This window comes from Cebus imitator, unplaced genomic scaffold (assembly GCF_001604975.1).
Source record: "Cebus imitator isolate Cc_AM_T3 unplaced genomic scaffold, Cebus_imitator-1.0 Scaffold30, whole genome shotgun sequence".
NCBI classification, from domain to species: Eukaryota; Metazoa; Chordata; class Mammalia; order Primates; family Cebidae; genus Cebus; species Cebus imitator.
The window spans coordinates 10436502-10449792 of record NW_016107345.1 but is presented as its reverse complement, the minus strand read 5'-3'; the positions used below and the strand labels follow the sequence as shown (position 1 = coordinate 10449792).

General features: G+C 54.0%; 1 protein-coding gene across 6 annotated transcripts in view; it reads right to left on the bottom strand.

The window, feature by feature from the left end:
- Nucleotides 1-2165: 2165 nt before the first annotated feature.
- HDAC6 (histone deacetylase 6) overlaps nucleotides 2166-13291 on the bottom strand; it is a 28684-nt gene continuing 17558 nt past the window's right edge. For 4 of the 6 annotated variants that reach the window (XM_017523883.2, XM_017523881.2, XM_017523880.2 and 1 more), the window contains exons 11-29: nucleotides 12018-12144; nucleotides 11843-11908; nucleotides 11690-11749; nucleotides 11532-11621; nucleotides 11088-11194; nucleotides 10931-10998; nucleotides 10525-10693; nucleotides 10309-10437; nucleotides 9943-10111; nucleotides 9399-9532; nucleotides 8448-8516; nucleotides 8144-8336; nucleotides 6574-6723; nucleotides 4333-4507; nucleotides 3546-4216; nucleotides 3353-3466; nucleotides 3070-3216; nucleotides 2848-2976; nucleotides 2173-2600 (exon numbers count right to left, since the gene is read on the bottom strand). In XM_017523883.2, coding sequence (XP_017379372.1) covers nucleotides 2532-2600; nucleotides 2848-2976; nucleotides 3070-3216; nucleotides 3353-3466; nucleotides 3546-4216; nucleotides 4333-4507; nucleotides 6574-6723; nucleotides 8144-8336; nucleotides 8448-8516; nucleotides 9399-9532; nucleotides 9943-10111; nucleotides 10309-10437; nucleotides 10525-10693; nucleotides 10931-10998; nucleotides 11088-11194; nucleotides 11532-11621; nucleotides 11690-11749; nucleotides 11843-11908; nucleotides 12018-12144 — 2836 coding nt within the window. In that variant the 3' untranslated portion in view covers nucleotides 2173-2531. Of the gene's footprint in view, nucleotides 2601-2847; nucleotides 2977-3069; nucleotides 3217-3352; nucleotides 3467-3545; nucleotides 4217-4332; nucleotides 4508-6573; nucleotides 6724-8143; nucleotides 8337-8447; nucleotides 8517-9398; nucleotides 9533-9942; nucleotides 10112-10308; nucleotides 10438-10524; nucleotides 10694-10930; nucleotides 10999-11087; nucleotides 11195-11531; nucleotides 11622-11689; nucleotides 11750-11842; nucleotides 11909-12017; nucleotides 12145-13291 lie in introns of all 6 variants that reach the window. The other 2 variants (XM_017523879.2, XM_017523884.2) reach the window with 2 other exon arrangements.

Sequence of the window (13291 nt, the reverse complement as noted above, 5' to 3'; positions counted from 1 at the left end):
GCTCGCTCTGTCGCCCAGGCTGGAGTGCGGTGGCGCGATCTCGGCTCACAGCAACCTCTGCCTCCCGGGTTCAAGCGATTCTCCTGCCTCAGCCTCCCGAGTAGCTGGGACTACAGGCGCGCACCACCATGCCTGGATAATTTTTGTATTTTTAATAGAGATGGGCTTTACCATGTTGGTCAGGCTGGTGATCTGCCCACCTCAGCCCTCAAAGTGCTGGGATTACAGGCGTGAGCCAACGCGCCTGGCCAGTGCCTGGCCATCTTTAGGGATGGGTCAGGAGGCAGAGGCGGGTTTGAGGCTGCCTCCTAAGTCGGGGTCCGAGCGGCTGGAGTCTGGGGTTACCAACGGTGAGGAGGGGGAGCCCGGGACTGGACCAAGCGGCCAAGCGCAGCTTCCACCCCAGGTTCCCGGCGGGTCGGGGTCACAATGGCCCAGTCCCCGCGACGCTTGGGGAGACCACGGCCCTGGTCCCCACAGCCGTGAGGCGCAGAGGCGCGTGCCGAGGGGACCGGCCGGGGGTCTCGGCTCCTCTCGGTCCTTTCAAGTGGCATGGAGCCTCTGGCAGGTCCCAGTGGCCGCGTGCTCGGAGCCCCCGGGACCAGGTTATGGGGGTTTGCCCAGCTCACCCAGGCCGGCGCGCTGAGGGGTCGGGACCCGGGGTCAGGTTGGCCTCACCAGTCGCGCTTTCCCGGACGAGGCCGGGTGAGGTGCAAAACTCAAGAGTGCAGAGGGGTCCCTGAAACCAGGACTCCACTTCGGGCTCGGTGTGAGTAGCGTAGCCCAGGCGTCCTGTCGAGACCCATCCCGACTCGGGTGAGACGGCCCCGCTTCCAGCCCAGGGCCGACATGCGTGAGGAGCCGCTCGCCTGAAGGCTTGGCGCTTGGGGGAGTGTCCCCCAAAGCCGGCATGGGGAGACTCCCAGACCTGGCGGGGCCAGGGCACGGGCGCCCCGCTCACCTGTGTCCGTGAGGAGGATGGTGCGCTGGGACGCTCTGACAGGCCTGGCGGGGGGCGATGCTGCTCTCCGGGGGCCCCCAGGCGGCGGGTAGGGGAGTGGCCTAGTGCAGCCGCCCTCCCTCGGCTCCTCAGGCCGGCCCCCCGCAACGGCCGCGACTCTGCCCCCTGGGGGAGCACGGGGTCGTACCCCAAAGGTGGCTTGTGTGCAGACATGTGGGTGCCACAGCGGCCTCTAGGGGTGCGCAGATGGCGGCCAGACCTCCCTGAGTCCCCTGCAGCGCCTCCTGTCGTGTGTGTGTGTGTGTGTGTGTGTGTGTGTGTGTGTTGGGAGGTGGGGGTGGGGGTGAGATTTTGACCAGGATGGCGAAGCTCTTGAGGCTGTGCCGCCTCAGCTGTCTTTTGGTGGCTTGGGAGAAAAGAGGACACTGACAGAGAGGAAGGGTCATTCCGTCAGGGAAGAGAGCCCCTGATCGGAGGCTGCTGTCAAGCTACACATTTCCGAGGCTCCCTTGCAGCTATGGCAACCACATGCACAGTCCTGACCAATGAGAGGGCAGCAGAGGTTGTGGGTGGGGCATCTAGAGGGCTCTTAATACAGGGCAGCCCCAGCCCTTTCCCATCCCTCCTCTTCTTGACTGGGTGGGGCTGTGGTGGTCAGCTTGGGATCATAAGGTGGTCATGAAGAAAAGTCCTGGAAACCTCAGCCCCCACTCTCTTGAGCTGCCAAAGCAATTCTCACCACATGGGAGAAATCCAACTCCTAGACTGTCCTCCAATTTCCCACCTCTGGTCAATGGCAGGCACCTCTTCTGCCAAGAAGCTACCATGACCACCACATTCAAGTTAAACCTGGACCTCCCCCCATCCCCAGTCAGGCAAATGATACAAATGGGAAAACAGGCCTGGTGAGGATACTTCCTATTAGTTTTCTTGCCTTCTCAGCCTAGGGTGTGGGTGTGGCTGGGACTGGCTGTAAGGCCCCTATTTCTAAGGCAAGCACCCATTTTCTCATGGATTCTACCATTTCATCACTGGTGGAGCCAGTCAAGATGGCTGCTCGATTTTCAGTTAGTTTTTGGGGGCAATGGCTGGGTAGGGGATTGATCTGATGGAGACCCACTCCCTCATATCTTCATTACTCATCGGCTCTGCTGGCCAGGGATGTAGGGTTCTCCACCTGCTCAAAGTCAAAAGGCTTTCTCCAGGTTTTGTAACAGCTTGTACTTTATTATATATGCAACCTTGCCATGCCTGCCAGTTAACTCCCCTCCCGCCAATGTTATCCTTGTGATATCAGCTCCCTCTTGGGGCCACTGAGCTGTCCCCCTTTCCTTCTGGGCTGGAGTAGTGGTGCCCCTCAAGCAGGCAATGGGCAGGGAGAGATCCACAATTTATCATCGCAGTTCTCTTAAACGTATTAACAGTTAAATAAGCACTCTTGGGGAGATGCAAAGGATATTCAAGATGGGATGCAGTGGGAGGCTACCCCTCATCCAAGGTACAGGCTGGAATGAGCTACAGCTGGTCTATCGTGGGCCTCAGAAGGTGAAGAGGGAGCGTATTCTGGGGCTTAGTATGGGTGGGGCATATCCTCCCCAAACTTGTTCTGGTGGGCGATGTTCTTCACATCTAGGAGAGCCTGAGGAGGAGACAAAAATAGGGCAGGTGAGAGAGAGTAAGGACCCCTCTACCTCAGCTGCAAGGCTGCCCCGACTCCAGCCCTCAACCACTCTGTCTTCTGGACTATCCCACAGCCCCCGCCTCACGCAAAATAATCACGAGGCAGCCATGCGGAGGGGCCTGTGGTCTCCCTTTACGAAATCACAGAAGGAGTGTGTGTGAGTGGGGTGAGTGTGCACGTGTTGAAGGGTCTACCCAGGGCTCACCTGGTGGTGGACATAGGCCTGACAGTAGTAACACCAGGTCGACAGGTCGACATAGCTGAGGACCAGCGGGTGTCCAGAGTTTCCATGGTGTTGGAGCATGTGGGCATTGATGTAACGACCACAGTAGACCTGAGTTTGGGGGTGTATCACATGGGGGTCAGCAACCCCCTGCAGTTTGCTCCCAGGCCAACCTCCACCCCATCCCCTTCCTCTGCTCCGTACCTGATAACAAGAGAGACACACCCAATTCTCTTGGATTGTTCCACAGTCCCCACAAGGTTGGGTCACATCCAGGCCTGCTGCAGGTATGGGACATACTGCCACCAAATGGGGACACCAGGGCAGTGGTGTCACAGCATAAAATATGGCCTGGAGTTGGTGGGCAAAACTGAGTGAGCTGAGGACCCCATCTCCCCATTATATGTTTATACATCACATGCTCCTACCTGGAGACACAAATGGACAAAAGAAGGAAGCCAAAGTTCCAGCCTCTTCCTGAGCTCACCTGATCAGTGAGGCCCTTAGATCCCTGCATCAGCATCGAATCAGCCATGTCCTGACCTCCAGCTGCCTCTCCTAGTAGGTTCTCCTCTCCTGGTGCTTGAGATTCTGGGGCCCCCTGGACATGCAGAAGAGATGTATCAGAGAAGTCAGATTCTTGCCCCTTCTTGCCCCTGCCTGGGTGTGGTGGGCCTTACCTGAGATTCGCTGCCCAGCTCCAAGGTCCTGAGACTCCCAATCAGTGTACTGGGAGATATATGGGATGTAGTTCCCCGCACAGGTGAGGTTGGGGGCGTCTGGTGGTCTGTGCTCAAGGTTAGAGGAGTTTGGATCAGCTTGGTGCCCCCTAGAGCTTCCTCTGACGTAGTCTTGTCCAGTGTGGCTCCCTCCATGGCTGTCTCTGAGGTGGTCTGGGCCAGTGTAGCTCCTCCTACAGCCTCTGAGGTAGTCTGGCCCAGAGTGGTTCCCCTAACAGCATCCTCTGAGGTGGTCTGGTCCAGAGTGGCTCCTCCCACAGTTTCCTCTGAGGTGGTCTGGTCCGGAGTGGCTCCCCCGACAGCCTCCTCTGAGGTGGTCTGGCCCAGCATGGCTCCCCCAATGGCTGCCTTGGAGATGGTCTGGGCCAGTGTGGCTCCCCCCGTGGCTGCTTCTGAGGACTGGTCCTGAGTGACTGCCACCACAGCTGTCTCTGACTTAATCTGGTCTGGAGTGGACTCTTTCCCAGACACCGAGATGACCTTCCCCATGCTTGCTTCCAGAACCTTCTTTTCTCGTGTGAGCATCCGCTCAGCTAACGTAGGTTTGGCTGGTTGGGGTGCCTTCTTGGTGATCAGCTTAGAACTGGAGGGTCCCTCTTTGTCTTCTACCTCTGGAACCAGGGAGGAGATCCTTGAGTGTGGGTGCTGTCCCCCTTCCTGCCTCTAATCCCTGCTCCCCAGCCCCCTCCTTCCCTGAGTTCCCCCCATGGTCCCCAATTCCACTCACTCATGACCCATAAGCTGCGCCAGTATCTGCGATGGACTTGGATGGTCTCAGTGATTGAGGCCAGGGCCCCTGATAGTGGGGGCCGTGGCAGGGTCAGCAGGGGTGGCGGGTCTCCAAGGAGGGAGCGAATGCAGGCAGCCATGGACTCTGAGATGGATGTCAGGTTATAGCCGCCCTTTGTTAAGGACAAGAGAAGGGAAAGGCATGGTGGGGGTTCATTGAGGAATCTGGAAAGCAACATGTCCTGCCTCCCCAATCCTCCCAACTGAGCCCTACAAGTCTGGAGAGGGAGGGGGGAGTACTGGGAACAAGTGAGCAGAACCCACACCTGTAACATGGGCGGCACCCGTTGTGTAAGGTGGTTGTTGTGGGGAGTAAATTGTGATATAAAGTGCAAGATAACAATACTGATAAAACCATTAGTAATAGCTGACATTATTTATTAAGTGTTTGCTCTGTGCCAGACCCGATTTTAACTACTTCATGCATATTAACTCAATCCTCACAACCACAGGCGCTCAATCTACACCAGAACTTGCCTTCATGCCATACAGAAATCCGTCTTCACACTGTCCAGGAACACCTGGCCTCACATCATACAGTAATCACTGATCTGACCTGCATGAGATGCCTGCTGTGAACCCATACAAAAGCCCCTGCCCTGATCTAGTATAGGAACAACTGACTCTCTCTCCATATGGACTCCTGTTCTGACTTTCTTCACACTCTACAGGAATCCCAGTTGCTATTCTTTTTACAGACAAACTGAGGCAAAAGGTTGGGCGCAGTGGCTTATGCCTGTAATCTCAGCACTTTGGGAGGCTGAGGAGGGCAGATTGCCTGAGGTCAGGAGTTCGAGACCAGCCTGGCCAACATGGTGAAACCCCGTCTCTACTGAAAATACAAAAAACTTAGCCAGGTGTGGTGGTGTGCACCTGTAATCCCAGCTACTCCGGAGGCTGAGGTAGGGGAATTGCTTGAACCAGGGAGGTGGAGGTTGCAGTGAGCTGAGATCGCACTATTACACTGCAGCTTGGGTGACAGAGCGAGACTCCATCTCAAAAAAACAAAAACAAAAACAAAAAACTGAGGCTCGGAGTGGTTAGATGACTTGTCCGAGGTCCTAACAGCTGAAGAGGCAGCACTGGGGTTAGAACTTTGGCTCTCTGATGGAGTCATCTGTGTTTTTAACTCCCACCATGCCCTGTCACAAACAGTACTGGGCACACGGTAAGTGGGGCTTTTTGCAAGCCACTTAATTTCTCTGTGACTTATTTTCCTCATCTGTAAAGTAGTGAAAATAACGGCACAGAAGGTTGCTGAGCGGGTTAGTATCTGAACAATGCATAATAGTAACCAGGGGCCGGGTGTGGTGGCTCAAACTTGTAATTCCAGCACTCTGTGAGGCTGAGGTGGGTGGATTTCTTGAGGCCAGGAGCTCAAGACCAGCCTGGCCAACATTGTGAAACCCCATCTCTACTAAAAATACAAAAATTAGCCAGGCGTGGTGGTGGGTACCTGTAATCCCAGCTACTCAGGAGGCTGAGGTGGGAGGATCATTTGAACCTGGGAGGTGGAGGCTGCAGTGAGTTGAGATTGTGCCGTTGCACTCCAGCCTGGGTGACAGAGCAAGACTCTGTCTCAATTAAAAAAAAAAAGAAAAAAAACAGATCTACCAGATCCAGCATTTACCATTTGCCAGGCATTCCTCCATGATTAGCCAGCCTCATAAAGATGAGGAAACTGAGGCATGGGGATACTGAGTCACTTAACAAAGGTCAGTGAATTTTCTTTGTCCCAGGAACTTGTTAGAGGCAGTTCAGGTAATAGTAAAAAACACAAACACTGGAGCCACATTGCATGGGTTCAAGTCCTGGTTCTGCCATCAGTAAATGTGCCATCTCAGGCACATTTCTTTCAGTCATCTAGTCATCACATCTCTTTGTGCCTCAGTTTCCCTGATCTTGAGAGGGGAAAATAATGAGGTAAGCTAACCCTACCTCATAAGGCTGCTTTGCCAAGTAACTAAATGAATAAGATACATGAAGTGCTCAGAAGAGTGCTTTGCACATAGTGAGCACTCAAAGCTGTTAATGTTGCTGTTATTATTACTACCCAGTATGTGCCAACAATCTCAGGCGGGGACACTTAAAGGAGATTTCAGGAAACTATCCTGAATGATAGTGCCAAGATTCCCAAACTACCCTCCCACTGTGGGAAAAGGTACCAAGAGAGAGTTACCTCTAGGATAAGGATAATGCGGCCACTGGCAAGGCCCATCAGCAGGTGGGTGAGGTGGGCATAACCCTCAGGTGATACCTGGCAGCCCCCCAGCGGGTCCCCCCGTGCAGCGTCAAAGCCAGCTGAGACCAGCACCAGTTCTGGGTTGAACTGAGGCAGGGAGAGAAGAGAGACGTATAAGCATGAGGGTAAGGGCTTTTGGTAGGCAGTAAGTGATGGTGACTCAGACACATGGAGAAAAGGACAAATGAAGAAGACATGGAGATGCAAGTCAGAGAAATGGAGACACAGAGCCTGGAGACTGGGAGATGCAAAAGTAGAGACTGAAAATGAAGAGAGGAAGAAAAGAAATACAGACTCAGAGATAGAAGAAACAGATGCAGATTTAGAGACATGGAGATGGCAAAAATGGACAGATGGGGACATGAGACAGAGTCATGATGAGACCAGACTCATATGTCAATAGACTGACATGAGAAACGGAGAGACAGAGACATGTCCTCATATACACACCCCAGGGTCAAACATGGGACACACATACACAAGATACAGGGTTTTATATACATAGTGCCAAAGAGAGGTGCTCGCACACTTCCATAACAGAAGATGGCAATGCAAGCACCACACACAGACAAGATGGTCACACAAAGCCACATGTACTGCCACACACAGTCCCATACAGACCAGTACTACATATCTGCACTAGTCATGCACACACATACATACATAGTTTCTTAAAGAGGACAATAATCCACAGCCACCCTGCACAGTCATAATCATACACATGCCATCACTACACAGCCACAACAGCCACATGCACTCTGGTGTGTCCACAAGAGCTGGTCGCTTACACATACAGTTGTACACACAGAAGGCTGTCCTGGCCACCCATGCATAGTCAGATGCACGTGCAGATCCAAAGATGCACACTGGCACCCAGGGTGACAGAGCGGTGCTCACACCTCTTCCCCCTCCCTCCCAGAGTCAGCCATACACAAGCCACTGACTCCCCCAGCTCAAGCAGAGGGAAGGCAGCTACCTCCCAGTCAGAGACACATACAAACAGCCAGGGCAGGCAGACAGACAGTGACTGCTATCACACACAGCCCTCCACATCCAGAGGGTCCCATATAGGCTGTCACAGAGATGGCTGCATTTAGTGACATACAATATCACACCCATTGCACAGAGAAAAGGTGGTGAGAAATACCCACCTGCACAGAATTGCACACACACACTAAAGCACTTGTGATAGCACACATATACAACACAGATCCAGCCAGGACACGGGCCACTGCTGCATAGCCAGAAGGCCTTCACACACAGGCAAGACAGTCACTCACACAGTGTCACACAGAGAAGGCAGTCATGTACAGCCACCTGTGCAGTCAGACAAACACACAAGGTGATCACAGTCACCAACTGCCCCAGTAGCCTCATTAGTCACCCGCGGGCTGTCTCATATGATCAGCCACCTGGCAGTCAGATGCACACATGCCAAGGAGGCAGGCCCAGGCTGCCACCTGCACAGGCGTGTCACATACATCCTGAGATCTATCCTAAGCTTTACCTCGTAGGCAATAGGAAGCACCAGGCGATGCCAGGCAGCTAGGTAGTCAGCATCACCTATGCGGGGCCCATTCCATGCCACGTTGACGGTGAAGCCTGTGCCCGCAGCCCGGCCAATCTGGCTGCTGGCACCCTCATCTCCCATGGGGAAGAAGGTGCCATGATCGTAGCGGTGCAGGGACACATATAGTACACTGCAGGGGAGGGGGTGGGAAGGGGGCCATAGCTGGTTAGGGGCTCCAGTACTCCTGAGGTGCTCACCCATCTCCCTGACCACATCACAGCCCCTGACTGCAGCATCTTACCTGGGGTCATCCTCAAACATGTGCTGAGTTCCATTACCATGGTGGACATCCCAATCCACGATCAGGATCCTGGGTAGGAGGCAGAAGCTCAGTAACCTAGGATACTCACCCCCTGGAAGAGGGCTGGGCTAGACCCCTGGGGTCTGCAGAGATATTTAGTGCTGAGTGACAGGACCCTGGGTCCTGTCAGTTAAGGAGAAAAGTATGATCCTGGGGTCCCAAGGGCTGCCTCGTAGATATGAGCAAGTGCTTGGGGCTGGACCTTGGGCTCTTTTGGGTCATTGCTAGGGAATTGGACCTGGGCCTCGGGCAGCTAATGCTGGGGGCTGAGTCCTGGGTCTTCTGGAGTATGCATCGGGAGCTTGGACCTGGGTTCTGTCGAGACAGCTTCTATAGGCCAGAAATGCTGGGGTGGGACCCTGGATCCTCGTGTTTGTTTGAGACGTAGTTTCGCTCTTATTGCCCAGGCTGGAGTGCAATGGCATGATCTCAGCTCAATCACAACCTCTGCCTCCCGGGTTCAAGCGATTCTCCTACGTCAGCCTCCTGAGTAGCTGGGATTATAGGCATGTACCACCACGCCTAGCTAATTTTTGTATTTTTAGTAGAGATGGGGTTTCTCCATGTTGGTCAGGCTGGTCTTGAATTCCAGACCTCAGGTGATCCACCCGCCTCGGCCTCCCAAAGTGCTGGGATTACAGGCGTGAGCCACTGTGCCCAGACTTGGATCCTGTTTTATAAGCGCCCAGGTGACACGATCTGGGGGCCCTATCTAAATAAACACTGAGAGGCTCCATCCTCGGTCCTTCTCTGAGTAAGGGTGGCACCCTTACTTTTTCTGGGGAAGTCCTAGGAGCTGGACCATGGGGTATGATGAGTAAGCAATGGGCTGGGGGGAGCTTCCAGGTCTTCACAAGGATCAGGATTTGGGGGTCCCCAGGGAGTCCTTACCGCAGGGCATGCCCACTGATAGCCTGGGCATGGCGAGCAGCCACAGCCACTGAGTTGAAAAAGCAAAAACCGCAAGCTGCGTCCTGCTCCGCATGGTGTCCTGGGGGACGCACCACAGCAGCACCATTCAGAACCTAGGGAGCAGCAGGGTGCTCAGACTGGACCGCCTGCCCTCAAGCTTGTCCTCCTTCCTTTCTTCCCCGCCCCTTTCTTTTTTGACACAGGGTCTCAGTCTGTCGCCCAGGCTTGAGTGCAGTGGCACAGTCATGGCTCACTGCAGCCTTGACCTCTTGAGCTCACTTTGGCTTCTCAAATTGCTAGGATTATAGGCGTGAGCCACCGTACTTGGCCACCCTTCCCTTCCCTTTCTCCAGTTCCCTCCACTATGCCCCCAGCCTCTAGGCCTGCCCCTTCTCGTGCCCTTCCCCACGGCCCCTTTCCTCAGGCCCTGCTTGACTCTCTCAGAGCCTTCAGAAACAGCAGGTGACCCTTTTTCTTCTATTATCCCTCAGGTCCTCCTCTCCCCAGCCCACAGAGAACGCACCTCTCCTGAGAGCACAGCCTCCACCAGGCGGCAGGCAGCGCCAGTGGCAAGCTGTGCACAGGCAAATGTGCTGGGGCAGATGTAGATGGAGTCAAAGTTGGAACTCTCCCGGTGAAGCTCCCGGGTTTTCATCTTCTCTGTGGCCCGGAGACGAGCTACATACTCAGCACTGGAGGCACAGAGAGGAGTACCAGCAGGATGGTGAAGAGGATCCGTCCCCTTCCTGAACCCCACCCCCAAGACAGGAACTTCAGCTCCTCTCAAGTCCCGCAGCAGCTCCCTGGTGGGGGGGAACCCCAAGCTCCAATCCCTGAGACTTCCTCCACAGTCCTGGGATCCCACCCACCCTAGGCACTGGGGTCTGACCTGTGGCAGGTGAACAGTTCAGCCTCTGTGGCAGGGCGTGGTGGCAGGGTGAGGCAGCGCCCGGCAAGTCCCAGCTCCTCCAGACGGCACATGATCCGCAAAATGCGCTGGGGTACCTCAGGGTGGTGGCTAGCGGTGGGGGAACCAGAGGTGGGGCTTAGTGCCTGAGAGGGAGGAACCCCCAACACCTACTCATCCAGACCTCCAACTGCCTACCTGTCCCACAAGTTGCAGTGATTCATCATACTTTGGTCATAGACCAGCCCTGTGCGAAACTGTAGCACCGGCCATGTCAGGATTGGAAGCACTGGGGGTTCCCAGGGTCCTTCATCTTCGCTCTCCTCTACATTGTCCTCCTCCACATTGTCCCCTTCCACAGTATCAGCTACAAGGGGGAGGCCACATTCATCCTACCCTCTCAATCTGAATCCCCGTCATACTCTGGAACTCAGGTGACCCAAACAGAAAAAGGGTGGGAGGTCTGAAACCAGGGCCCAGGGAGACAGACGGCCTGACTCTCTCCCACCAAGGTGGCCTAGGAAAGTCAGAGGAAGTCTGAAGACAGTCTCCCCCAGGGTTCATCCCATGCCCACCCCCACCAAGCCCACTCCCCACTTCCTACTTGATCTCACAAGAACCTCCCAGAAGGGCTCAAGGGCTTCCAGAGCACAGGAAACTGAAGCCTGGGCACTGCAAGGCAGGACACAAAGAAAATATGATACAAAGGAACGTGGGTGGGCAGTGAGGCTCCCGCTTTCCCCTCCTCCACCTGGGCTCACCTCCGGCAGGGGGCACCAGGAGACTCCAGCATGGGGCAAGGATCTCCCAGAAGGGTGTGAAGTGAAGCACTGACGCCTTCAGCCAGGGCACGGAGGTTGTAGCCACCCTGGGGGAAGGAGTTGTGAAGGGGGGGTCAGTAAAGGACCAGAAATGACCAGGGAATAATAATAATAATGATAATAATAGAGTGCATACCAAATGTCAAGCAACAAGGAACTTAGAAGGGGGCCTCATTGAATTCACTGGACAATGATATGAGATGATTACCATTATTATGCTCATTTTACAGAAGGAAAGCTGAGACACAAAGAAGTGAAGTGACTTATGCAAGGTTGTCCAGCTAGTAAGTGAAATGCTGGGCCAGGAACTCCTGTTGGACTTGAAAGCTTCGTTCTTAAGCCCTCCAGGATCCACAGGCTGAGGGACAAAGGTGAGTCACTCACCTCCAGAGACAGGATCAGCTTGCCTCCTGCCAGACCCATGAGCAGGTGGGTTAGCTGGGCGAACCCTGCTGGAGTGGCGGCCATCTCACCCTGGGGGGACATGGAGGGTCAGCCTGGCTCCATGCAGCCCACCTGCTGCCCCAGGGAGCCTGCCTTACCTTGGGGTCCCCTTGCAGGGCATCAAATCCAGCAGCCACCAGGACCAGCTGAGGCTGGAACTGAGGAGGGAATGTACTCCATGAGGCTACCTGCCCTCATGGCCCAACTTTCAAGGCTTCTCCTCCCCTCAACACACCCCAGACCCCCAGGACCTCAAGGGCGACTGGCAGCAGGACGTGCAGGAAAGCAGCAATGTAGTCAGCATCCCGCATCCCCACCTGCAGACACAGGAGTATGACGGGGGATGTTCAGCCACCTACCCTGAGCCGAAGGCAGAAGGGTGGGGCTGGGCCTTACTTTGGGGGCAGAGGGTAAGTGGATACTGACCTGGTTCCAAGGCACATTGATGGTATATCCTTGGCCTTGGCCAAAACCTGTGGTGGACCAGTTAGAGGCCTTCAGGTGGGGCCAGAACCTACCCTGCTCGTAGCGGTGGATGGAGAAATAGAGGACACTGGGGGCAGAAGAAAAAGAGGTAAGAGAGTTGGAGAAAAGTCAATCCCCATAGACACTCTCAACCCAACAGTTGCTAGTTTCCTCTACCACTCATTTCCCCAATCAACCACTCATTCATTCTCTCATTCATTAATTTCCTCATTCATATGTAATACATGAATCCATTCTTCCATCAATTTACCCTTATATTCAGTCACCAATTTACCCATCTTACCATTTACTCATTCTTCCCCTTATTTATCTATTACCTCATTCACTTATTTACTTAGTCTCTCACCAGAACCTTTCCCTCAGCAAATATCACTGCCCCCTCAGTGCCCACCCAATTTCAGGCTCAGCTCTAGGGTCTATCCCAGATCCTGGGGGCTCCTGACTCTGTGGGGTACTCTAGATCATGTTCGCCCACCACCTGCCCCTATGACCAAGGCAGTAACAGCAGGTCAAACCCTGTGACACTGGAGGCTCAAATGGAGCATGGGGCTCTTAGCAGGGGGGAGCCAGCTAAGGCTGAAAAGAACCTCAAGCTAGGCTGCGGAAGCTGGGTGATTCTCTAGAAGGAAGTGGAGAGACCTGGGGGGTAGGGGTGAGACTTGCTTCTGTGGGTGGAACTGGAGAGGGGGTACTGGCTGGGGCTGCCATGAGGCCAGTGAGAGGGCAGTTCCCTCTCCCTAGTGCCTTACAGGCCACCTCTACTACTTCTTTTATTTTACAGGTGAGACAGCAAGCACTTAAGAGGGGTGAGATCAACAAGCAAAACAGATACTGAAAAGATGCAGTGCACATGCTTTGACAGAAAGCCCAGCAAGGGGCCATGGGAGGGCTTAATTCTGACAGTGGAAAGCAAAACAAATAATCTATCATCCATCTATCCTTCTATCTGGTCATTTACCCCCTGCCTTGTTCTGGACAGGATCCGAGGCAGTTTTTTTAAGGAAATCCAAGAAATAGTGGTATGCAATGAATCTAGACAAACTTAAGAATCACGTTTTAATGTGTTGATAATGTAGTTATAAAGTTTAATGCAAGTGATATAAAAAGATTCTTAAAATTGAGGGAAAAAATCTTAGAATTGGGGAATAAAAAAATGCAAAAGCTCTGGTCTTGAGTGGGTGGAGGATGATTGTTGTATTTCTTTTTTTTTTTTT